Source organism: Vigna unguiculata, chromosome 3 (assembly GCF_037176805.1).
Source record: "Vigna unguiculata cultivar grain cowpea cultivar isolate G323 ecotype 2 chromosome 3, ASM3717680v1, whole genome shotgun sequence".
Lineage (NCBI taxonomy): Eukaryota > Viridiplantae > Streptophyta > Magnoliopsida > Fabales > Fabaceae > Vigna > Vigna unguiculata.
This window is the reverse complement of record NC_140794.1, coordinates 4,382,064-4,405,986: the sequence shown is the minus strand read 5'-3', so window position 1 is coordinate 4,405,986 and position 23,923 is coordinate 4,382,064. Positions and strand designations below refer to the sequence as shown.

The 23,923-nt window shown below is 31.2% G+C and overlaps 3 protein-coding genes across 3 annotated transcripts; 1 reads left to right on the top strand and 2 right to left on the bottom strand.

Annotated features, from left to right (window-relative positions):
• Positions 1 to 4,388: 4,388 nt before the first annotated feature.
• TUDOR1 (TUDOR-SN protein 1) lies at positions 4,389 to 10,998 on the top strand. Its single transcript, XM_028062477.2, has 17 exons — positions 4,389 to 4,545; positions 4,813 to 4,978; positions 5,184 to 5,258; positions 5,379 to 5,492; positions 5,584 to 5,688; positions 6,226 to 6,432; positions 6,505 to 6,717; positions 6,795 to 6,902; positions 7,515 to 7,685; positions 7,880 to 8,077; positions 8,159 to 8,521; positions 8,606 to 8,836; positions 8,922 to 9,110; positions 9,185 to 9,262; positions 9,350 to 9,544; positions 9,966 to 10,343; positions 10,540 to 10,998. The coding sequence occupies exons 2-17, from the start codon at positions 4,820 to 4,822 to the stop codon at positions 10,726 to 10,728; spliced, it is 2,973 nt and encodes a 990-aa protein (XP_027918278.1). The 5' UTR covers positions 4,389 to 4,545; positions 4,813 to 4,819; the 3' UTR covers positions 10,729 to 10,998.
• Positions 10,999 to 13,164: 2,166 nt separating this feature from the next.
• On the bottom strand, positions 13,165 to 16,787 carry LOC114177660 (calnexin homolog). The gene is made up of 6 exons (XM_028063097.2): positions 16,590 to 16,787; positions 16,400 to 16,469; positions 14,022 to 15,148; positions 13,843 to 13,914; positions 13,631 to 13,747; positions 13,165 to 13,523 (listed from the first exon to the last, which is right to left on the bottom strand). Exons 1-6 carry the CDS (start codon positions 16,692 to 16,694, stop codon positions 13,389 to 13,391), a joined length of 1,626 nt encoding a protein of 541 aa, XP_027918898.1. The 5' UTR covers positions 16,695 to 16,787; the 3' UTR covers positions 13,165 to 13,388.
• Positions 16,788 to 20,190: 3,403 nt separating this feature from the next.
• On the bottom strand, positions 20,191 to 23,923 carry LOC114177880 (calnexin homolog). The gene is made up of 6 exons (XM_028063470.2): positions 23,718 to 23,923; positions 23,530 to 23,599; positions 20,996 to 22,122; positions 20,817 to 20,888; positions 20,610 to 20,726; positions 20,191 to 20,505 (listed from the first exon to the last, which is right to left on the bottom strand). The coding sequence occupies exons 1-6, from the start codon at positions 23,820 to 23,822 to the stop codon at positions 20,359 to 20,361; spliced, it is 1,638 nt and encodes a 545-aa protein (XP_027919271.1). The 5' UTR covers positions 23,823 to 23,923; the 3' UTR covers positions 20,191 to 20,358.

The following is a 23,923-nucleotide window of genomic DNA, read 5'->3' as shown; positions in this document are numbered from 1 at the left end:
TCCAAAAGTTAATATGTCATCCATGTATCATGTTATGCATTTCATATTTAATTATACAGCTTTCAAACATACATAAATCTTATCCTTTATCCATCATATCTTCATATAAGTATTGAATATGTATAAAGCATATATCACAATACATATAAAATATAACTTTATAACACATTGTTTGAACATGCTTCTCAATATACACAAGGTATCATCGATCTCACTTAAGTGGTATTCTATATTTGTTTAAGTAAATATATATATATATATATATATATATATATAGTAAGAGTTAAATGTCATTTTAACATGTATAATCTTCATACATGAATTACAAATCATATTACTTATTATAAAAATGATATACTTAACTATGTACAAATCAATGTAAATGTTCTAATCATGTTTATAGAAACCTAAAGCAGAAAACAATGTAAACGTCTTTTGTATAAGGGTTACAGTACTCCAAATGCTCTATTATATATATATATATATATATATATATATATATATATATATATATATATATATATATATATATATATATATATGAATTCAGATTATTTATTGAATTTTTTTGTGTTGTTTTTCTACTGTGTTTTTATAATACATTAATTACCACTAATTTTAACATTTTAGAATATATTAAAAAAGATTTAAAATATTAATACAATATATTCTTAATGTTCAGCCGAATACATCATAAAAAAAATAACCTAAATAAAGAATCACTATTGTTTAAAAGATTGTTTTACACTCACTTCTCAATCTGCTTGTTTGACAATACAACGTTATCATAATTGTAAAATAACCTAAATAAAAAAGTAGATGCTAATTACTTAAAATATTTCATAACAATTAATTGATTAAGTAATAATGATAATGACAGACATCTATTGTCCATCCAAAACATAAAAAATAACATCAAATAATTTAAAGCTTAAATGACTTCAGAAAGACTTTATTACGTTTTGAATTCAAAGACTAACCCTTATTTATATTTACTTGGTCTATGTGACAATCATATCATTACAATATTGATTCCATTTGACAAATTCGCATACCAAGGTAACTGACTTATTTGAATAATCATAGGTGTAATTATATTTCCTTTTTTGCTTTTGTTAAAAATATTCGAACCTTAAATCTCTTACTTCGAATTTGTTTGTTACATCAATGTTCCTTGTTAGAGCTCCAAATTTAAATTTGAGTATAGCTTTTTTAATCATGATATTGATAAGAATCTTATTGATTAACGTTTGCTGGTTGAATAATTTTTTTCATGAATTCAATTGATACAAAAGATTGATTACTTTAGGTGAATGAGAAGTATATGCATCATAGAAATAAGTGCAACAATTTATTTATGGAAAAAATATACTTATTTAAAAAACAATAAATTAGAAAGCATATAAAAAAGTTCACCTGAATTTGACAAATTAACTTGAAAGATGTCAGAGTATTTATGAGCATCAAAAATCGTTGTAAGGAATTTGGAATAAACATGAATATATTGAAATAAAAACATATTATAAGTCATTGAAACAAACATTAACATTAATTGAGAATGATAACTTAGACTTTATGATGTTATTTGCAAAAAAGTTGCCCACCTTCCTCTTTGACTTTTTTCTGACATGTTAATCAACAATTTCTAATGACATAAACAAAACAATTAGAAAACGACGAGTTTCAATCTTTAATTAAAAATAGAAATAGTTAGTGTGTTTATTTAATGAAAAATTATATATAGATATAGAAGCACATAATTAAAATTTGAACTCACCTTTTTACCTCTCAAAACTGAATGTGAAAACTAACTTGATTGCTCAACCTTTCTAAAAAAATGAAATAGATTTTTAAAATTTGACAACAATAATATATATATATATATATATATATATATATATATATATATATATATATATATATATATATATATTTAAATGAAGACATGTTAACATAGTCACATAAGAAAAGCAAATCTGAAAATAGCAAACATCTTGGTAGATAAAAGAGTGAGTTTCAAATTTTAAATATACAAATAAGAATTTAACGAGATAACTTATCAGATTTAACACAATAAAATAGATTTATGAAATTTGTATAGCAATTAAATGTTTTTTAGATTATTTTTTTAAAATATATGTTAATTCATGATGTATAGTCACATAAGCAAAAAAATATTTTGAGTGGACATTTTACATCTTTTGAAAATTGAAGACCACCATTTTCTTTCTCCGAAAATTTAATGTAGAGTTTATAATAATGAGAAATTGAAAACTAGTCTTTCACCTTTCAAACTTTAATGAGATAATAAACAAAAATTTATACCATTCCCCAAAATGAACGTACGTTTTAAAAATTTGTATTTTTTTAGATATTTAAAAGAAATACGTTAACTAATGATGTCTGGCCACCATTTTAGCAAAAATCAATATCAGACGAGAAATATTAATAAATTATGAAGAATGCTAACTAGTGTTATAAGGACACGAGTTAAGAAATAATTAATGCGCATTAATTTGACCATTTTTACATTGAAAGTTGGAATAATTAATTCTATTAGTTAAAATAATATAAATGCATATAACAGATTTTATAAAAACAAAACTATCATTTGAACTTTTTAAGCAATAACTCTGATACAAAATACATATTTTAAAATTTCTAAAGTATCTACTAAAAGTTTAGATAATTTTTTTTTACATTGCTAGTTTTATATATTTATAATTAATAATTTCAGATATTGAAATATTGTCTGATTTTTGATATTTAGTTAAGCTAATAAGAATGTTGTAAAATGATATCTGCGAAAAGTTAAAGAAGGAAATTTAATGAAGTCTCAAATTTATAATTTAATTATTTTTTTTGTAAATTTTTTAGATGTTTAACACTATTTTTTGTTAGTTTTTCTATTAATTTAAATTTTTTATATTTAGTTATATTTAATTTTTTAGAAATATTAAAATATAATTATTTGATCATTTAATTATTTTTTAAATTTTATTTATGAACATTAAATAAAATATTAAACACGAAATACTTATGAGTATTTTGTCCTTTAAATAAAATAAAATTACATTAATGATTATCATGTCAAATTTTATTTAATATCACAATTATCAACGAATTTTTACAAAATTTTGATATTTTATAAAATTCGATATATATTAATTATCTTTAACCAGTGTCTTTGATATAGTTAACGATACCCATAAATTATTTTACTATTTTCATACTTAAATAAAGAAATGTTAATTAACACTAAGTTTAAGGTAAATAATAAATAAATATTTAATGCCAAAATAAAAGTATTTAATGTAAACTTGTAAAAGTTTAGAATGACGCAACTCTCATTTTACCCATTAATTAGGGATCATTTTTCAGTTTTAGTTCTTTTCAAGCAGTTTTAAATCCTTTTATAAATTTATATATATTTAGATGAGTTTCTATTTTTTTTTATATTCAGTATTATAATTTTTTATATTTTAATTAAGTTATTATTGCTTAATTATTTCATGGTAGTTGTTAGTTTATCTCGTCATTTTGTTTATTATTATTTTCATACGTTCTATTATCTTTTTATTGAAAACGTGTAAAATAATGACTAATCATACTTCTAATGATTTTTGCGGTCTTTCACGATTTGAGAATTGTTATTCAATCTGTTTAGAATAAAGATTAAATATGCAATAAATAAAAAATATTCAATAAAGACCGAATTAAAAGTATAAAAGTAAAAAAAAAAAAAGCCTTAAAACTTAATTAAGACTTCAATTCATTTGGAATTGGAGTAATTCAATTGTTATGATTTTATTTCAATTTAGTCAAACTTTTATTACATTATAATTTATTTAATATGCAATAATTAATTATTTTTGCAAGTTTATTGTACAAAATTAAAAATTGTATTTACTAATAGATTAAGTCGCTTATGTTATATGAGACAAAGATAGATAAAAAATATATTTATTTTATTTGATGAAACTTTTAATTTGATTCATTTGTAAGAAAACACACACTTACTTTTAAACATGAATACATTTTAACTATTTTTTTTTCTTTCACTTAACAATATATTTTTTTCTAAAATATCTCAACTTAAATAATACATATGGTTTTGGTTAATAACTTTAAAGTTTTTTTGTTACAAAATATAAAAAAAAAATATTGTAGAAAAAAGGGTAAGAAAATTGAGTGTATTTAGGTTTTTTCTTTTAATATATATGATTTAAAAAAAATAAAAATGGAGGAAGGGGAAGTAGTTTAAGAAAGAGAAAAAGAAAAGTATAATTAAGAAGGAGAGAGAATTGAAGTAGCAGGATTTGGTTTTGGATTTGAGTGTGGCAGTTTATGTAATTTTGTAAAAAGAAGGGGTCACACAGTGATGACTCAGTTGTCTCTGAATTGTAGAATTGAAGTGTTGTCCAACATGCCATCTATATATCTATTCTATATCTATATAATCAACACAACACAACACAACCATCTCTCTCTACATTTTTCTCTCTGTCTTCTCATCCGCCGTCCAATCCTCCGTTTCTCGAACAGGTTCTCATCTCTCTATCGATCGCCACTTCTCTTAGATCTCGATTTTCTGTATTCAATTGTTTTCTCTATGTGCTGGATTGCATTTTTTTTTCTTTGTGTGTTTTCGGATCTCAATTTTAATTGCTCCCAATGCATTTATGTGTGCTGATTTTCGTGTATCTGTTAATGCATGCGGATTTTATACTTCTGGATCTGTGAATGTGTGAGATGGATGCAGAGGAAAAGTTTCACTCTATGAATTTTAATATTTGTGTGTGGATATGGCAGATCATAAATGGCATCAACAGCGGCTGGAGCGACGGGATGGTACCGAGGAAAGGTGAAGGCGGTTCCGTCGGGGGATTGCGTGGTCATCATGGCCATGCCCACCGGCAAGCCTGGTCCCTTGCCTGAAAAGTCCATCACGCTGTCATCTCTAATGGCTCCAAGACTGGTAATTTTACTAGATTCGTGGATATCTTGTTCCAATTGTGAATTACAATTTTTTTTTCTTCCAAATTTTGTTGTATCAATGTTGAGGTTGTTATGTTTTCTGTGTTCTAATTTCGAAATTGAAAATGCTTTTTTTTTTCTTCTGTGCAACTGATGAGGTGTTTACAGCCAACTGATTAAAGATGTTTGTTTTAAAAAATTGCTAGGCGCGTAGAGGTGGTGTGGATGAACCGTTTGCTTGGGAAAGTAGAGAGTTTCTACGGAAGCTCTGCATAGGGAAGGTAGGTTAAATGAAGTTTCCGTTTTTATTACTTTGGTCGGTAGTATGTCTTTTTTTTTTTTCTCTTTTTGTTGAAGATAAAGCATTTTAAGTCTCTGACATGTTTATATGATTGGAACAGGAAGTGGCCTTCAGAGTTGATTACACTGTGCCAGCGATAAGCCGTGACTTTGGCACAGTTTTTATAGGGGATAAGAATGTTGCAGTGCTCGTTGTTTCTGCAGGATGGGCAAAGGTTGAACGCTTTGCGTTTTTTTGTTCGGATGTACCATGCTTAGATTATTTTTTCATTGCTGAATTTGTTTATCGGGGTTTTGTTGGTGCAGGTAAGAGAGCAGGGGCAACAGAAGGGAGAAGCAAGTCCTTACCTAGCTGAATTGTTACGATTGGAAGAACAAGCGAAACAAGAAGGCTTTGGTCGTTGGAGTAAGGTCTGTGTCTGAGTGAGTTTTTAGTGTTGGACTATTAAATAGCATAGCAGGCAATTTCAAAAGTTCTGTCGGTAGCAAACAAGGTCTCTGCTATTTGCGGTGCCTGTGAGTTGCAATTTCAAAAATTACATGCAAACCCCTTTACTTACTCTCATTAGCAATCAAGGCGTCCCTTACTTGTAATAAACAAGGCGTGCATTGCCTGTTGCATTTTTGGCTTCTTCACAAGCTTGAAACCAGTGTGGATTCTGTTTGGCATCTTTGCTGATGTAAAGTGTTTCTTTACCTGCAGATGTTATGATAATTTTTTTGTCACCTTATAAGTTTTAATTATAGAATGAGGTTATGTTTATCTCAGTGTCGTCCAATACTTTATGTAAATAAGTTCATGTAGTTCCATTCAAAATCATCAAACAGGAGGATGTTGTAATGTGACAGAAAATGGAAAAGTATAATGACTTTCCCATTCTGACATTCTGGACATCTTATATAAATCTATCCTGAGTGAACCATATATTATTTTGTGGCTGATTGCAGGTTCCTGGTGCTGCTGAGGCATCCATCAGAAATCTACCACCATCAGCTCTTGGTGACTCTGGCAACTTAGATGCTATGGCTTTATTAGCTGCTAACAAGGGCAGGCCCATGGAAGGAATTGTTGAGCAGGTTCGCGATGGAAGTACCCTGCGTGTCTATTTGCTCCCAGATTTTCAGTTTGTCCAAGTTTTTGTTGCTGGAATTCAGGTATATATATCATAGTTCTTTTTTTCCTACCCTTTTCTAAGCATACGAATAATTGATCTTTCTTTAAGTTAGGCTCCACAAATGGGAAGGAGAGCTGTCTCTGAAAGTGTTGTTGAACCAGAGGTGCCAGCTGATGAGACTAATGGAGACGTTCCTGGGGAACCTCGTGCCCCTCTCACATCTGCCCAAAGACTTGCAGCCTCAGCAGCACCTGCTGAAACTTCTGCTGATCCCTTTGCACCTGAAGCTAAATTCTTCACTGAGACTAGAGTATTGAATCGAGATGTGGGTAATCTGATTCTGTAATTTATATCGCTTGTTTCATTTTTGCATGTTTTTGTAAATTCCAAGTGGGCATGTAGGTGCGAATTGTCCTGGAAGGCGTTGATAAGTTCAGCAATTTGATTGGATCAGTCTATTATCCTGATGGTGACTCAGCAAAAGATTTGGCGTTGGAGCTTGTGGAAAATGTGAGTTCTTCACCTGTGCAAAGTAGTTTAAGCTTGTTTAATTTTATTGTTGGACTTCTAATATTTCCTGCCATAATTTTCTGTTTCTGCATGATCACATTGGCTTATGTGAGTTAGCAACAAACTTGTATCCTCTTGAATGCTTAATTTGTGTAGGTGTCCATCATGAGGATCTATCTGTGATTGACAACAAATAAGAATTTTACATGGAAACATTGTGCTTGCTATACACTTTTGGTTCATTGTAGTGAGTGGCCAGTCAGAAGAAAGCATCATGATGACTATTTTTATTAGTAGAATATTATCTCAAAGATTGACTAATTTGTTCTTGTACAAGAAACTGCGTTTAGAAGAGTATACATGTTTTAGTAGTCAATTTTTGCTATTTGTGCTTGTTAAAGCTATAAGCCAATAACACTTGTACAATCTCTGTTCCTGATATTTTTGGTTGAATTGTTTCCTAGCCTGTAGCTTTGATTATTTGCTGAAATGAAATGCATTATAGTTTTGTGGAGGGAGTTTTGAATGATTCTTCTTGTCTCTTCATCTGATGACATATCCCTTTACAGTATTCTGAAAATCTCTTATCATTTCAATTTCTTAATCATACAGGGTTTTGCCAAATATGTTGAATGGAGTGCCAATATGATGGAAGAAGAGGCAAAGAGGAAGCTGAAGACTGCAGAACTTCAGGCAAAGAAAAACAGGTTAAGAATGTGGACAAATTATGTACCACCAGCAACAAATTCAAAAGCGATACATGACCAGAATTTTACAGGAAAGGTAGTATTTCTATAATCATTGATTTAACCCAAATTAAAAGAGTCCCATGGTGTCCCTGAGAATTTTGTTTTTAGCCTAGCCCAACGATCACATAGTTGGACAAGACTATTGTCGTTGTCATTGTTGTGTTAATTTATCTCAATATTCAATCTTCATTCATTTAAGTCTTTAATTTTGAAATTTTATTTTTGTAGGTGGTTGAGGTTGTTAGTGGAGATTGTATCATTGTTGCCGATGATTCAATTCCATATGGCAGTCCACTAGCAGAGCGGCGAGTTAACCTTTCAAGTATTAGGTGCCCAAAAATGGGCAATCCTCGTAGAGATGAAAAACCAGCTCCATATGCTCGTGAGGCAAAGGAGTTCTTGAGAACACGCCTCATTGGTCGTCAAGTATGAAAATATATTATAATATGTAATGGTCTATATCATTGGTGACTACACTTATAATTAATTAGTTATCCTCATTTTCAGGTAAATGTTCAAATGGAGTATTCTAGAAAGGTTGTTCTTGCTGATGGATCTTCTGTTCCACCAGGAGTTCCTGAAGGCAGAGCAATGGATTTTGGATCAGTATTCCTACTCAGCACTGGTAAGGCTGATGGTGATGATGTCCCTTCATCTGTTTCACCTGCTGGAAGTCAGCCGAATGGGGTGAATGTTGCTGAGTTGATTGTTGGCCGAGGTTTTGGAACTGTCATCAGACATCGTGACTTTGAAGAAAGATCAAATTATTATGATGCTCTCCTTACTGCTGAATCACGTGCTATTTCTGGAAGGAAAGGGATCCATTCTGCCAAGGATTCTCCAGTCATGCATATAACTGACTTGACCACAGTGAGAAAAATTTATAATTGCACTAAATTTTTCTTTTAATCTGAAGTATACTTAAACTTTCCCCCCCACTTTGATTTATTTTAGGCATCAGCGAAGAAAGCCAAAGATTTCTTGCCTTTTCTTCACCGCAGTAGAAAAATTCCTGCCGTTGTGGAATATGTCCTCAGTGGTCACCGCTTTAAATTGTTAATTCCAAAAGAAACCTGTAGTATTGCATTTGCATTTTCTGGTGTCAGATGTCCTGGTCGCAATGAGCCATATTCTGATGAAGCCATCGCACTCATGAGGCGGAAAATAATGCAGAGAGATGTTGAGGTAATTAGGTCTTCTTTTACAAACATTAAATTTCTCCATTTACTTTTTATTTTTCTAAATTAAATGTAATTTTCATAATTTTCAGATTGAGGTTGAGACCGTTGATAGAACTGGCACTTTCTTGGGTTCCTTATGGGAGTCAAGGACCAATATGGCAACTACACTACTTGAAGCTGGTTTTGCAAAGCTTCAAACTTCCTTTGGAAGTGACAGGATTCCTGATTTTCTTCTTCTGGAGCGAGCTGAACAATCTGCCAGGAGCCAAAAGCTGAAAGTAAGGAGGTCCCATGCTTGGCGTTATATCTGTAATTTTCCTTTTTTACTGTTCTAAAGTGATTTGTAATGCAGATTTGGGAGAATTATGTTGAAGGGGAGGAAGTATCTAATGGTGCACCTGTTGAGAACAAACAGCAAGAAGTGCTCAAGGTTCGTAGAATACTCTTATTTAATAAACAACCTTTCTTTTTCTGTTAAGAAATGCTGAATGATGTGCTCCATTTTATCTGTTCTTAGGTGACGGTAACAGAAGTCTTGGGTGGGGGTAAATTCTATGTCCATCCTGTTGGGGATCAAAAGATAGCATCCATTCAGCAACAGCTTTCTTTTCTGAACCTTCAAGAAGCTCCTCTGATTGGAGCTTTCAATCCTAAGAAGGGTGATATAGTCCTTTGTCTTTTTGGTGCTGATAAATCTTGGTATCGGGCAATGGTAAGTTCTTAATTTTTGTTCCGTACTATACTATCTAGGAGAAATTGTCATTCTATGATGAAAAAATTGATGAGAAACATCTCATTTTCCAAGTCATGGAAATCACTTTCTTCCATTCATCAATATTTCATCTTACCCCATGGTATTACTTTTTAGTGGTTTCATCTCATTAAGCAATATTTCATCTTGAACGACAATCCTTTTAGACAAATTTTCTTTTACTGGCTGGATTTGACGTGACTTTATTTAGTCAGATATTTCTTAATGGTCAGCACTTTGTGCACTTGCTATTTGTTATCACGTTTTACAATATTCAGTATTATGGATAGGGTTGATTAGATGCAAAATGGTTAGAAACACTACTTGTATCACGTATTGTCTTCACTCAAACTTAATCTGTGAAATGTTATGGATTGTGTAGATAGTGAATGGACCTCGAGGACCTGTTGAATCTCCAAATGATTTGTTTGAAGTATTTTATATTGATTATGGAAATCAAGAAGTAGTACCGTACTCTCAGCTACGGCCTCTTGATCCATCTGTGTCCGCTGCCCCTGGTCTTGCACAACTGTGCAGCCTTGCATATGTGAAGGTTCCAATCTTGGAAGAGGATTTCGGCCAAGAAGCAGCTGAATATTTGAGTGAACTGACTTTAAACAGTGGCAAAGAATTCAGGGCTAAGGTCGAGGAGAGAGACACATCGGGAGGAAAAGCCAAAGGGCAGGGTACCGGAACAGTGCTTGCCGTAACTCTAGTTGCTGTGGATTCTGAGATCAGTGTTAATGCTGCCATGCTACAGGTCACTACTTCTTTACTTCAATTGTTTTGAGATGCATATTTAGTCAGTGACGGACCTACGCATACATGAGTATGCAAGTGCACCCTTAGTTTTCTTAAAATCATTACCATATATATTTGAAAAAAAAATTATTTTGTCCCCTTAATCTTATATATTGAGTGATACCTAATAAAAAAAGGTGTCTGAAAAATTGCAGGAAGGACTTGGTAGGCTAGAAAAAAGGAACAGGTGGGACAGAAAAGAAAAACAGCAGGCCTTTGATAATCTGGAGATATTCCAGGGAGAAGCTCGGACCAATCGGCGTGGAATGTGGCAGTATGGAGATATTCAGTCGGATGATGAGGACACTGCTCCTCCTGCTAGGAAGGCCGGTGGCCGGAAGTGAGTGTGTACTTTTAAGAGGGAAGGTAAGTTATAGAGTTATAGACACCACCTTCAGAGAAAATGAGCAAGTTATAGACATGAACATTTTATTTCAAGCTAGAGGAGAAGAATGCCATGTGTAATCCTTAGTAAGTTTTGTTTTGTTTTTCTTGTTTTAAATTTTGTCCTTAGGCTGAGAAGACAATTTTTTAAACAAGTGTTGTAATAAAAGATGCATATGGCAGTTGTTTCATATCGATGGGACAGCACAAAGGTGTTGTTTTATAGTTAATCGCGGTTCAGATCTTTTCTTGTCTTGTTACAAGCATGACCATAAGTTCGTTGTCGGAATAATTCTCATCACATCATCATTATCATGTCTTGTTTCGACATAACAGGTTTTATGGGCAGACTCTTCATTGGTAGTCATGATTTTATGATAAGTGATAACTATGCTTTTTGGTTTTCCTAAAATGGTTAAGATATTTTATTCGAACATGCGATCTTCTAAACATGTTATTCATAAAGTTTCCTATCATTTAAAATCCAAAAGAAAAATATATTTTCAAATTTCCTGGGCTGATATTCTCGTATATCAAAGTTTTATCACTCATGGTTGGTATATATATGAATGTACTGACTCTGGCATTTTTACATGTTAAACAACAACTAGCGTTTTTCAATGTATTCAGAGCACCGATTTTTAAATAATTAAAGACCGGAACATTTGTAAAGAGATTGTTTTACAACTTAAAACCTAAATATACCGTTTTATGGAGTTTGTTAGAAAATTGACTTTTGACACTACATTTTAAAATCTTTGAGCGGAATAAGTGTAGATATTTGAGCTATTTCCGAGAAGCTTCTAATTATCCCCAAATCATCAGTTTCGCATCCACAAACTATAGACTTGTTTTTGTATGCAATTATTTTTGTTGAGTGGATGTCTGAACAAAAAGTTCTTTGTTCGACTTGAAAATCCACTCAAAAAGGGTTCAAACCCTGCGAGTTAGAAATTTACAAAGGGTCATTGCACCTTATTAATGAGATAATTGAGTAAATGACATAATTGTAACACTCTGGGTGTTGATTATGCTAATACTTTGGAGTTAAAAGGCATGGTTTTGGGATGTGTTGAGCCTAAGTGCGACGCTTTATGCCAATTCATGTATTTCCTCTTTCTTGAGGTTGATGTTAGCAACATCTCTAAACTTGAGACATCGTTATCAAGACCAGTAATGTTTAGTGAATGCAATTGTGAATGTTTCTATGTGTGGAAGACAAGGTCAGGTGCATTTGATTCGAATGAAGATGATTGAGGGTGTGGTAGAAGATGATTTCTGAACCATGAAACATAGATAGAAGAATTGTTAACATGTTAATGTGAAGGCTGGGTGGGAGGATGAAATCATGAACATTTTTTTTATCCCATTGATGTTTGGTGTCGTTCAATTCATACTCTTTCTGCATGACTGAGGGTGAGGAGTTTGCATATTAAGTTCAACCATGGAGCAGGTGAAGTAAAAGAAGTGGCTTCTACGTTGTGAAATACATGTAGGTTTCAGTTCTAGTTAAGCAAAAATCATGAGTATCTGTTAGGGTTGGATATATGAATTCTCTCTTATGAATCAACATGTACGGCATAATAAACATAATTTAAGATATGTCTAGTTTGCCAAGGGCAACACATACACTTCTACACCCAATTCTCCGACGTCTTCATTGCAAAGGCACAGCCTCAAATTAAATATTTGGTTGGAGTGGTGGTTTTAAGAGATCTTGCCACAACCTAAATTGTTACATCTCATGATTAAGTTCGTGCCATTCCATAGGAATTAAATTAAGTGAATAACTACTTTCCATAAATTACTCTCATTAATGCAGATACATCGTAGTGCACAAAGAATCCATACAGCATCAGGTTACAAGTTAATTTGCAAAATATTAATCAGTTGACATTAATACAACATCAAGTGCACAAACAAAAGTTTACATTATTATGCACTTCAACTTAAAAAAATTACTACAAGGTATTAATGAGTTTTATGTTCTTAAGCTCTTCATTGGACTTAAACTCGACTCTTCATTTAATTTCAAATTTTTATGCATTTCGACATTTCTTACTCCTTTTGGAAATTATCTAAAATTTTCCTGAAGAGGTAGATAGCAGCTTTTGGAATCAGGACTATATTGATCCTAAATAGGTTTATTATTATTGACATGTTAAAATATTATAACCACACGACCAACTTCAAGGTCTCCATGACAGACTTTCCTGTATCTTTCCTTAGGGAAGTTTAGATTGTATAATCATTACTACGAGGACTTAGTGCAGTTGAAGTTTAAAACCTTCACATTTAATTGAAAAAAAAAAGTTTTAAGAAAAGTTTTATCCAAAAAATTATATATTTTCTAAAAATTCCAACAGGGCTTGTGGCTTAAAAACCGAAATAGAAAATAATTGTAATGGTTCAGCATCCTGAATTAGCTTAAAAAGTCTAAGAGGTGACCAACACAACACAAGATACAAAAACATACAAAATACTACTTTGAAGTCTCCAAGACAACACACAAAAATGATCTACACTCCTTCGTGCCTAATGCTCAACTAAGCTCAAAATTCAAGTGCGGTAGTGTTGGTGTTCTTCAATGGCCGCCCCTGTCAAGCGATTCAATCATATTTCAATCCTCTCTCCTTGTTGACCTACGACGTGGAGGGGCAGACGATTCCTCCTTCTCTTTGTTTTCTTCATTCTCACCATTTTTTTCGTTAGAGCCACTTTCCGAGAGTTCTACGTTTGTCTTCTCCACCCTTGTCTGCAAAACACAACACAGTGCAGAGACCAACATATAGTCAGTAAGTATCAAACAAATTAGGTAATACAACATAAAAGGATAAAAGTGAGCTCTGTTTAACTACTTACGGGCTGCTTCTTCCCACCAAATATGATCCTGAAGAAAATTGACACGAAGACAACCAAAATGGCCACTAGAATGCCAACAGTGAGATTTGGTTGCTCTTCACCTTTCTCGATGAGATCCTGTAGAAAAAAGATAGATAGATAGATAGAATTGTAAGTCATTTTCCAAGAAGACGCTATTCAGAAAGAAGACAAATATTTTGTATGTTACTCACATGGATTTTAGGCTTATAGGCACTCAAGAAGGGAATGTCTGCGATCTTGTATAAGAGGTCAAATACCTTCTTCTGCAAGGACAAAACGTAATATTTTGCATATAAGGACACAATGATGGAGAGAGTAAATAAAAGAAAGATGAAAACGAGAGTAAACTAAAAATGAAAAATGACGCTACCTGGAATCCAGCAAGACCATTTGATCCAGCTTCAGCTTCCTCTGCCTTCTGTTTCTCTTTTTCAACTGAAAACTTGGGTTTCCAAGTAGTCTCCCGATACGACTCAGCAATTTTATCATCTTTAGCTATCAAGATGTTGTCAAACAAAATGCCATCTTGCATTGTCCAAATCTCAATACCAATAGCTGCGATTGGCTCAAAATCAGGTTTCTTAAGTTCAAAGTAAGCAGGGTTTGGAATATCCCTAGGTTTCCATATACCCTTATAAGCAGGATTTTCAATGAGTGGTGCATGCCATTTTCCCTTATAAGCAGGATTCCTCTTCATTGGCCTCTTCCACTCACCACAGCCTGGGGCGGCTTCACATTTTGGGTTCTCAATCTTTGGGGCTTCCCATTCACCATCCTCCTCATCGTCCCAATCTTCCGGTTTTGTGGCCTCTGGATCATCTATCTCCTCCGGTTCATCATCTAACCATCCTTCAGGTTTTTCAGCTTCTTCATCAACAATTTCCAAGGGTGCATCCTCATCCCAGTCGTCTGGCTTTACCGCACTTGGGTCTGGAATTTTCTCTCTCTCATCCCAGTCCTCAGGCTTCTTATCGTCAGCATCTGGGATTGTCTTGGGAGGGATAAGAGGAGGTTCAAAATCATCAGCACTCAAGAAGTTTGCCTTCTTCTTCTGTTCCCCATCTACCAAAATTTGCACCTCATTGTCAGGCTTCAAAATAGCCGTGTAAACATGAGATAATTTATCAGAAGGGACAGAAGGGGGAGCCTTAAGATGGTGTTCAACATACTCCCCAGTCTTGGGATTCTTGTGTTTGAAAATGAAGTGTACTTTGTTTGTGGAACCACATTTATCAGGACCGAACATGATAGAATACGGAGATTCGTTGTCAAATTCCTTAGGTTTCCATCCAGCCTCCTGTGGTCGGAGATATTTTAGATATGCTCCACCGCATTCAAGGCCATTCTGAAGCCGAGTTTCAAACTGGAGAACAACAGTTCCGTCCTTGAAACTCACCGCCTGGTCAAGTTCCTTCACTATGGCGTATTTCCTCGCTTTCTCACTGACTAGAAGACCATAATCATCATGTCCCTCACTCTTGGCATGTTTCCAGACACCTAGAACCCAGACCATATAACAGATATTATATCAGATTTTGCAAGATAAGATACGATCATTCAAGTCAACACTACACTAGCAAAAAATTAAAAACCAAAATATCAAATCTACTGTAGATGTAACACACTTAAGGCATAGCAAGAGAAGATTTAAAATAAAATATAGTATTAAATATATTGAAAAGCAAATTCACTATGTTTAATGATGCATTTTACATAAAATATTCTACCAATTACATTTCTTAACATTGCACATAATATTGATCATTAAATCTTACCACATATGATAAGAATTAGAACATTGCACCATTGTTAATGGTCATGTGACTATAAATTAAGAATTCCAGTTGTATGATCAATCTTTTTCCAATCAAATATCCCTCTCACTATATGCATTGCATCCCTTGTACATATATGCACATACGTATGAGAATAAGTATTTGGTTAAAGAAAGATAGAGTGAAAATGAGAAAGAGAAAATTTTAATAATAATACATACATACATATGTACATGATTGAGTACGGTAAATTATGCTGCAAAATAAAATGATACTCCATTATGTTAACTATATAAACATCAGTCGATCCTCTTCTACCATATGTAATGTTACAAGCAAAACATCATTATTTCCATGCAAATGACAACTAGTACTTTAAGGTTATACTGCATGATGGCACTGTTTAATGGAACAAAAAGAAGTATACGAAATGGGAAAAAACATATAATATACAATAGGTGCTTAATGTCACGGCAATCCAATCAAAGGGAGTTAAAATACACAACATTTTTTTTAATAATAATAATAATAACTGAAATAATTTAACACCATACTCAGCGCATATTTGGGCCCTCATTATCAGACCCCTCCTGCTACTATGTTTTAGAGAATTGATTTGCTAGTCTATAATCATAGGTATATAGAAAAGATCGCCTTGAGCCTTGAATCTCGTTCAATCACATCAATACATTTAGATTGTTTAGATTTAGGCATATTTGCCTTACATTGAAACTAACAACATTAGACAAGCATTGGGTTGAACTTAACAATAGTAATCAAACATTGAATTGAAATATTGCCTTGACATTCGCATCTGCGAGTGAGTAGCGTGATAGAAAAAAAAAATGAAGCTAACAACATTAACCAAAGATTGGATTGAAAGAACAAATGTACAAAACAGTATAAATTTGTCAATCATCACCGGAGAAACAATTAGAAACCATAAAGAATGAACTGAGTTTGTGTTAATTACCACTGTATTCATCTTTCTGAGACACGATCCAACGGTCCTCAAAATCCTCATCGAATGACTCGTAGAAGATCTAAAACACACGAGTAAGTGATAATTGATTAATTAGAATATGATGAAAACAAAGATCTATTATGAAACATTCAGAAAGCAATAATTGAAACAAAATGAAAAGGAGAAGACGACAAATTACCGCATCATCTGCGTCGTCGGAAGCGCGGAGAAGCGGAAAAGAAGAGGCAGAAATCAAGAGAAGCACCGCAAAGATCCCGAGAGGGATTCGCTTCCGTTCTCCCATGTTTCACTATGACTGTGAAACCCTAACCTGAAACGGAAGAGAAATGACCGATCTCTAGAAGGTGTGTAAATGTCAGTGCTGTTAAGTCTATGACATTATAAATAGATCTCTCTCACACTTGCCTTGTGCTGTTTCAACCAATAGTGTCATGGGCCACGTGACACTACCCAATAGTATATTGCCACGTTGTGTTCTTTCATCACACCATGGTTCACCATTTCACAAGGAAACCATGTCATAAAAGTACCACAACTGCTAATATTTAATTTAAATTTTTTAATTCGTTTTCTAAACTACTGCATGTTTTTGCTGTTACACTTTTCATCAGAATAAACATATAAAAAGGTAAAAAAAAAAGAAAATATACATAAAAGTAATATGACGTTATATATTTATTTGTAAATATTATAAATAAAACTAATAAGAAAAAATACAAAAACAATAAAAGTTTGAATATATATATATATATATATATATATATATATATATATATATATTATGTTTACATGGATTTTTTCTAAATAATTGTTATATATTACAAATTTTTAGACTAAAATATGTTATGTGATGAAAATATTGCGTAAATCATTGTAATTTTTTAATGTCGTATTATATATATATATATATATATATATATATGAATAAATTTATATAATTTTATATTTAGTTTTTAATTTAAAAAATTATTTTGTAAGTTTTTATAAATCATATGAATGTTAAATGATAATAAACATATCATAACAAATAAAATTAATAGAAAACTATCAATTTTATTCATAAAAATATTGTTATTAAATGGTCAATCAGAAAAAAAAAATCTAATGTTGATTTCATTATAAATATAGTGAGACTGTACAATAATTATATTCATTTAACTATATCTAAGAAGTCATTGGCTAACATTTTTGTAAAATATAATAACATTACACAATAATTATCTCCATTCAATTGTACCTACCTAGCAAGTCGTTATCTAACATTTATTTCAATATTAATTTTGTACAAGTTTAGCTTTTTTGTAGTGATCACCACACACCACATTTTTATCAATGAGAATTTTTATCAAACTCAATTCTTGTTCACTCATCATGCCACCAAACTAATAATAGTGTTTTATGTTTGAATGATATTTTGAATTTGCTTTGATACTGGTGACTCGAGTTTTTTAATTCAATTCTTATATAGTTTTATTTTGTGTCCTTTTTGTATTTTATCTTTTCGATATCTAAGACATCTTATTTGTCCAGTATTGTTCATATGGTATTTGAAAAATATATTTTGATATTGTACTTGTATATTTGCATTTTTTAATTTTTATAGAAATTTTAGTTAAGATTAATAAGAAATATATAATTTAATTTGTAAAATAGTTGTTAAATATAAAATTAAAAAATAAAATATGTATATAAAAAAGTTTTTATTTATAAAGGTAAATTATTTATAAAATATTAACCTAAAAGATGTATTCTCTTTATACATTGTTATAAATTATTTTTATTTTCATCATTATACGATATTATTTGTGTTGTTATTATTATTAATTATTATTGTTGTTATTATTATTATTATCATCATCATCATTATTATTATTATTACTATTATTATTATAGTTAAACACACATTTTATATTTATTTATTATGGAATCATATATCAATTACTTATCATTTTTATTTGCTTTATTGTTCATTTTATCTTTACATATGTGTAATTATTTGAATTAAAAAGATATTTACTAAAATTAGTAAAATAATAAAATTGACAAATAATTTTTTATTATGAATAATTATTTAAATTTAATGAATAATAATTAAGACGATAAAATTGTAGAAATAAAAGAGGACACAAAAAATGTGTATCTCTTTGTATGTGTAATTGTTGTATTATTATTATTTTTATCATCACGGGATATTATTATAATGGTATTAATAGTACAGTTAGAGACACATTTTAATTTAATTTATTACGAGATCATATTTCAATTATTTATCATTTTTATTTATTTTGTTTGTGATATATATCTTAATATATAATTATAGATTATTATTATCATTAACATTAGCCTTAGTGTTAACATTAACATCAATATTTATAGGATGAAAACATTATTATTATTATTATCATTAATTTGTTATTATTGGTATCATTATTATTTTTATTATTATTATTATTCATAGTGGTGTTATTAGTATAATTATTATTTTTAATTTTAAAAAATGTTATTATACTAAATACATTTTTAACTTTTTAAAACTTTTACAATTTACAAATTATATTAATATTATTAGTAGTATTGTTAATGGTTAAATAAATATAATAAAAATTATATTATTATTCTAAAAAAAATTGAAATAAAAAACAAAACAAAAAATGTACAAACACGTATAATAATTATTTCATAAAAATAATTAACTATATATATATATTATTATATCATTTATATTTATTATATTTAAAATTAAAATTATTATTTCATCACTTAAATTTACTATTTTGTTACATTAAATGTTTGTAACAATATAATATAATTTTGATGCACGGATCATGATCGGTCCACTAATTGTTTTCGGAAATAATACACCTTTTCTTTACGTATATATTTCTCTTATTGTTTCTTCTTTTATCATAAATATTTATTAATTAAATTTTTAATTTTCTTAATATTTTCAAATGTGTTAATCAATTTTTTAGATAGATACGTATGTATTCACTTTTTAAATGATAAAAACAATCATGTACAAAAGATTCTTTTCCTTTTTGTATATAATTATTCTCCAATTTTATCTTTTAAATATTTTTTAAAATAAAATAGTTTAATAATAATATTTATAAAAATATTATTTATAAAGTTTACATTGGAGTGTTAACAAAATTAATAAAATAATTAAAATAAGTTTTTATTAACTTTTATAATTATTAAAAATTATTATTTTTTATCTAAAACACTTTTTAATAATTTTGTTGTCTTTTAATTAAATAACTTTATCATTTAATAAACAAAAATAATAACTAATTAAATATTTTTTTATTTCAAAAACAGAATAAATTATTTTTTATAACACTTCAATAATTTTTTGATACTATTATATATATATATATATATATATATATATATATATAAACTATAAAACTATATATATTCTAATTAATAAAAACATAAATATAGTAAATAAATAACTGTTAGTTTTTGTATTAATACATAAGTATAAGAAGATATAAATATATGTTAATAATAAGAACATACTATATAACGAGTATTTATGATGGCAGATTAAAATTATTTTTACTACATAGTCATAATAATTAATGAAAAAACAAACTACCTATAATACATTTATATATTTTATTACAGTTTTAGTTTTCTATGCTTGGAAAATTATGTTCTTCACAATATTAATATTTTTAATAATAATAATACATTAAATTTCTTGTTTTCGTTATAAGAAAAATACTTGTATTATGCTAATAAAGAAATAAAAAAAATCAAACTTAGGTAAGTAAAGGAAAATTCAAAATTTATAACAGAAATTAATTTCTTTGCTACATCACTAAAAATATAAAGAAAAATAAAATAATTGTAATTGTACATCCTCTCCAATTAACTTCAAATAAAACTACTAGATCTCCAACAGTAACCATGTCACACACAAACTATTCAATCATATTTTAATTCTCTCTCCTTGTCGACCTCCGACGTGGGGGGGCAGAAGATGATTCTTCCTTCTCTTTGTTTTCTTTGTTTTCCTCGTTCTCGCCGTTCTCGCCACTTTGGTTCTTGGCAGAGGAGTCTACATTTGTCTTCTCCACCTTCGTCTGCACAGGGAGAAACATGGTCCCAAAGGTATAGTCGGTATAAAAAAAAATCTCAGCAAAAATGAACATAGAACAATAAAAATGAGCTCTGTTTAACTACTTACGGGCTGCTTCTTCCCACCAAATATGATCCTGAAGAAAATTGACACGAAGACAACCAAAATGGCCACTAGAATGCCAACAGTAAGATTGGGTTGCTCTTCACCTTTCTCGATGAGATCCTGTAGAAAAAAGATAGATAGATAGAATTGTAAGTCATTTTCCAAGAAGACGCTATTCGGAAAGAAGACAAATATTTGTATGTTACTCACATGGATTTTAGGCTTATAGGCACTCAGGAAGGGAATGTCTGCGATCTTGTATAAGAGGTCAAATACCTTCTTCTGCAAGGACAAAACGTAATATTTTGCATATAAGGACACAATGATGGAGAGAGTAAATAAAAGAAAGATGAAAACGAGAGTAAACTAAAAATGAAAAATGACGCTACCTGGAATCCAGCAAGACCATTTGATCCAGCTTCAGCTTCCTCTGCCTTCTGTTTCTCTTTTTCAACTGAAAACTTGGGTTTCCAAGTAGTCTCCCGATACGACTCAGCAATTTTATCATCTTTAGCTATCAAGATGTTGTCAAACAAAATGCCATCTTGCATTGTCCAAATCTCAATACCAATAGCTGCGATTGGCTCAAAATCAGGTTTCTTAAGTTCAAAGTAAGCAGGGTTTGGAATATCCCTAGGTTTCCATATACCCTTATAAGCAGGATTTTCAATGAGTGGTGCATGCCATTTTCCCTTATAAGCAGGATTCCTCTTCATTGGCCTCTTCCACTCACCACAGCCTGGGGCGGCTTCACATTTTGGGTTCTCAATCTTTGGGGCTTCCCATTCACCATCCTCCTCATCGTCCCAATCTTCCGGTTTTGTGGCCTCTGGATCATCTATCTCCTCCGGTTCATCATCTAACCATCCTTCAGGTTTTTCAGCTTCTTCATCAACAATTTCCAAGGGTGCATCCTCATCCCAGTCGTCTGGCTTTACCGCACTTGGGTCTGGAATTTTCTCTCTCTCATCCCAGTCCTCAGGCTTCTTATCGTCAGCATCTGGGATTGTCTTGGGAGGGATAAGAGGAGGTTCAAAATCATCAGCACTCAAGAAGTTTGCCTTCTTCTTCTGTTCCCCATCTACCAAAATTTGCACCTCATTGTCAGGCTTCAAAATAGCCGTGTAAACATGAGATAATTTATCAGAAGGGACAGAAGGGGGAGCCTTAAGATGGTGTTCAACATACTCCCCAGTCTTGGGATTCTTGTGTTTGAAAATGAAGTGTACTTTGTTTGTGGAACCACATTTATCAGGACCGAACATGATAGAATACGGAGATTCGTTGTCAAATTCCTTAGGTTTCCATCCAGCCTCCTGTGGTCGGAGATATTTTAGATATGCTCCACCGCATTCAAGGCCATTCTGAAGCCGAGTTTCAAACTGGAGAACAACAGTTCCGTCCTTGAAACTCACCGCCTGGTCAAGTTCCTTCACTATGGCGTATTTCCTCGCTTTCTCACTGACTAGAAGACCATAATCATCATGTCCCTCACTCTTGGCATGTTTCCAGACACCTAGAACCCAGACCATATAAGAGATAGTATATTAGATTTAGCAATAAAACATCAATCATGTAAAGTTACAAGTGGAGTGGGATAATATTCATAGGTGTATGACTCAAACCTCCATGTTTTAACTACACAAGCAAAAATTAAAATATCTAACCTTATGCAGATGTTACAAACTATATTATTAATATGCACACACTTTAATTTACATAAATAAATAAGAATACAGCTAGCAACTAGTATTGAAAATAAGCAATACGATATTTAAAATAAATTGAAGTATTAAATATACTGAAAAAGCGATCGAATATGTTTAACTATACATTTTACATCGAATACTCTAGCAATTATAATCCTTATCATTGCACACAATTTTGATCACTAAATCTTATCTTAGCACACATTATAAGCATTAAAATACAAAGATCATGTCACCTTTATCAAAGGTAAAGTGGATAGAAGTAGCCTATAATATAAGCATTATGGTTCTATGATCAATGTTCCTCATACTCTCACAAATAAATGTCCCTTTCAGTTGATACATTCCATCCCTTATAAATACAAATACATACACACATACATGACCCTTGAATTACGCCTAGTTTGGTAAAGGGAGAAGAAATAGAGGAAGAGAAAGTGCGCAGGTAAGGAAAGGAGGGAAATAGCTGAGAAATAGAGTAATGTATTGTGTTTGGTTAAATAGAAAGATAGCAAAAAAAAAAAGAAAAGAATATTTATTATAAAAACAAAATTTCAATAATATATATACGACTAGTACACTTCTTGTAGAGTAAATTATGTTGTGAAATAAAAGTTGATTTTAAAATGTTAACAACATAACTGATTATCTAATATACATAGTCAATCACTTAAATACACAACTTGTCATTTGCATCATTTACATGATGCAAATGAAAACTAGTACCTCGTAAGGTACACTGCTTAATTACAGTGAATATGTGTTCAATAGAATAAAAAAAATATTATACAAAAAAGAAAAAAAATAGGTTACTAATAATTGAAAGAATTTAACCCCTTAACCAGTACAGATTTAGCACTCGTTTTGCTAGTCCAATCATGTCAATAAATTTAGATTTCGGAGATATTTGTGTGACATTGAAACGAACACCTTTAAACAAACATTAGATTGAAACTAACACATTAAACAAATATTAGACTGAAGCTAACAGCAGTAAATAAGCCTTAGATTGAAGGATCGTCTATAATGACCTACATTTTTATCTTGAGTGAGTAGAGTTATAAGAAATTAAAACTAACAACATTAAACAGATATGGGAAAGAACAACTTTACAATACAGAAAGAGAGAAACAGTGTACATTCGGCAACCATCACCAGAGAAGCAGTTGAATAATTTGTAATCACATAGAATGAACCGAGTTTGTGTTAATTACCACTGTATTCGTCTTTCTGAGAAATGATCCACCGGTCCGGAAAATCCTCGTCGAATGACTCGTAGAAGATCTAAAAGAAATGAACAAGTGACAATTGATTAGTGTGAATCTGGTGAAAATGGAGATCGAATCATCAACAGAAAACAAGATTTGAAACAAAGGAAAAGGACATGAAGAAGAAGAATTACCGCATCGTCTGCATCGTCAGAAGCGCGGAGAAGCTGAAAAGAAGAGGCGGAGATCAAAAGGAGCACCGCAAAGATCCCAAGAGGGACTCGCTTCCGTTCTCCCATGTTCCACTATAACTGTGAAACCCTAGCACTGACACCGTAGAGAAATTTTCGATCTCTAGAAAGTGATTGAATCTCAGTGCTGTTCAAAGTCTATGGCCTTA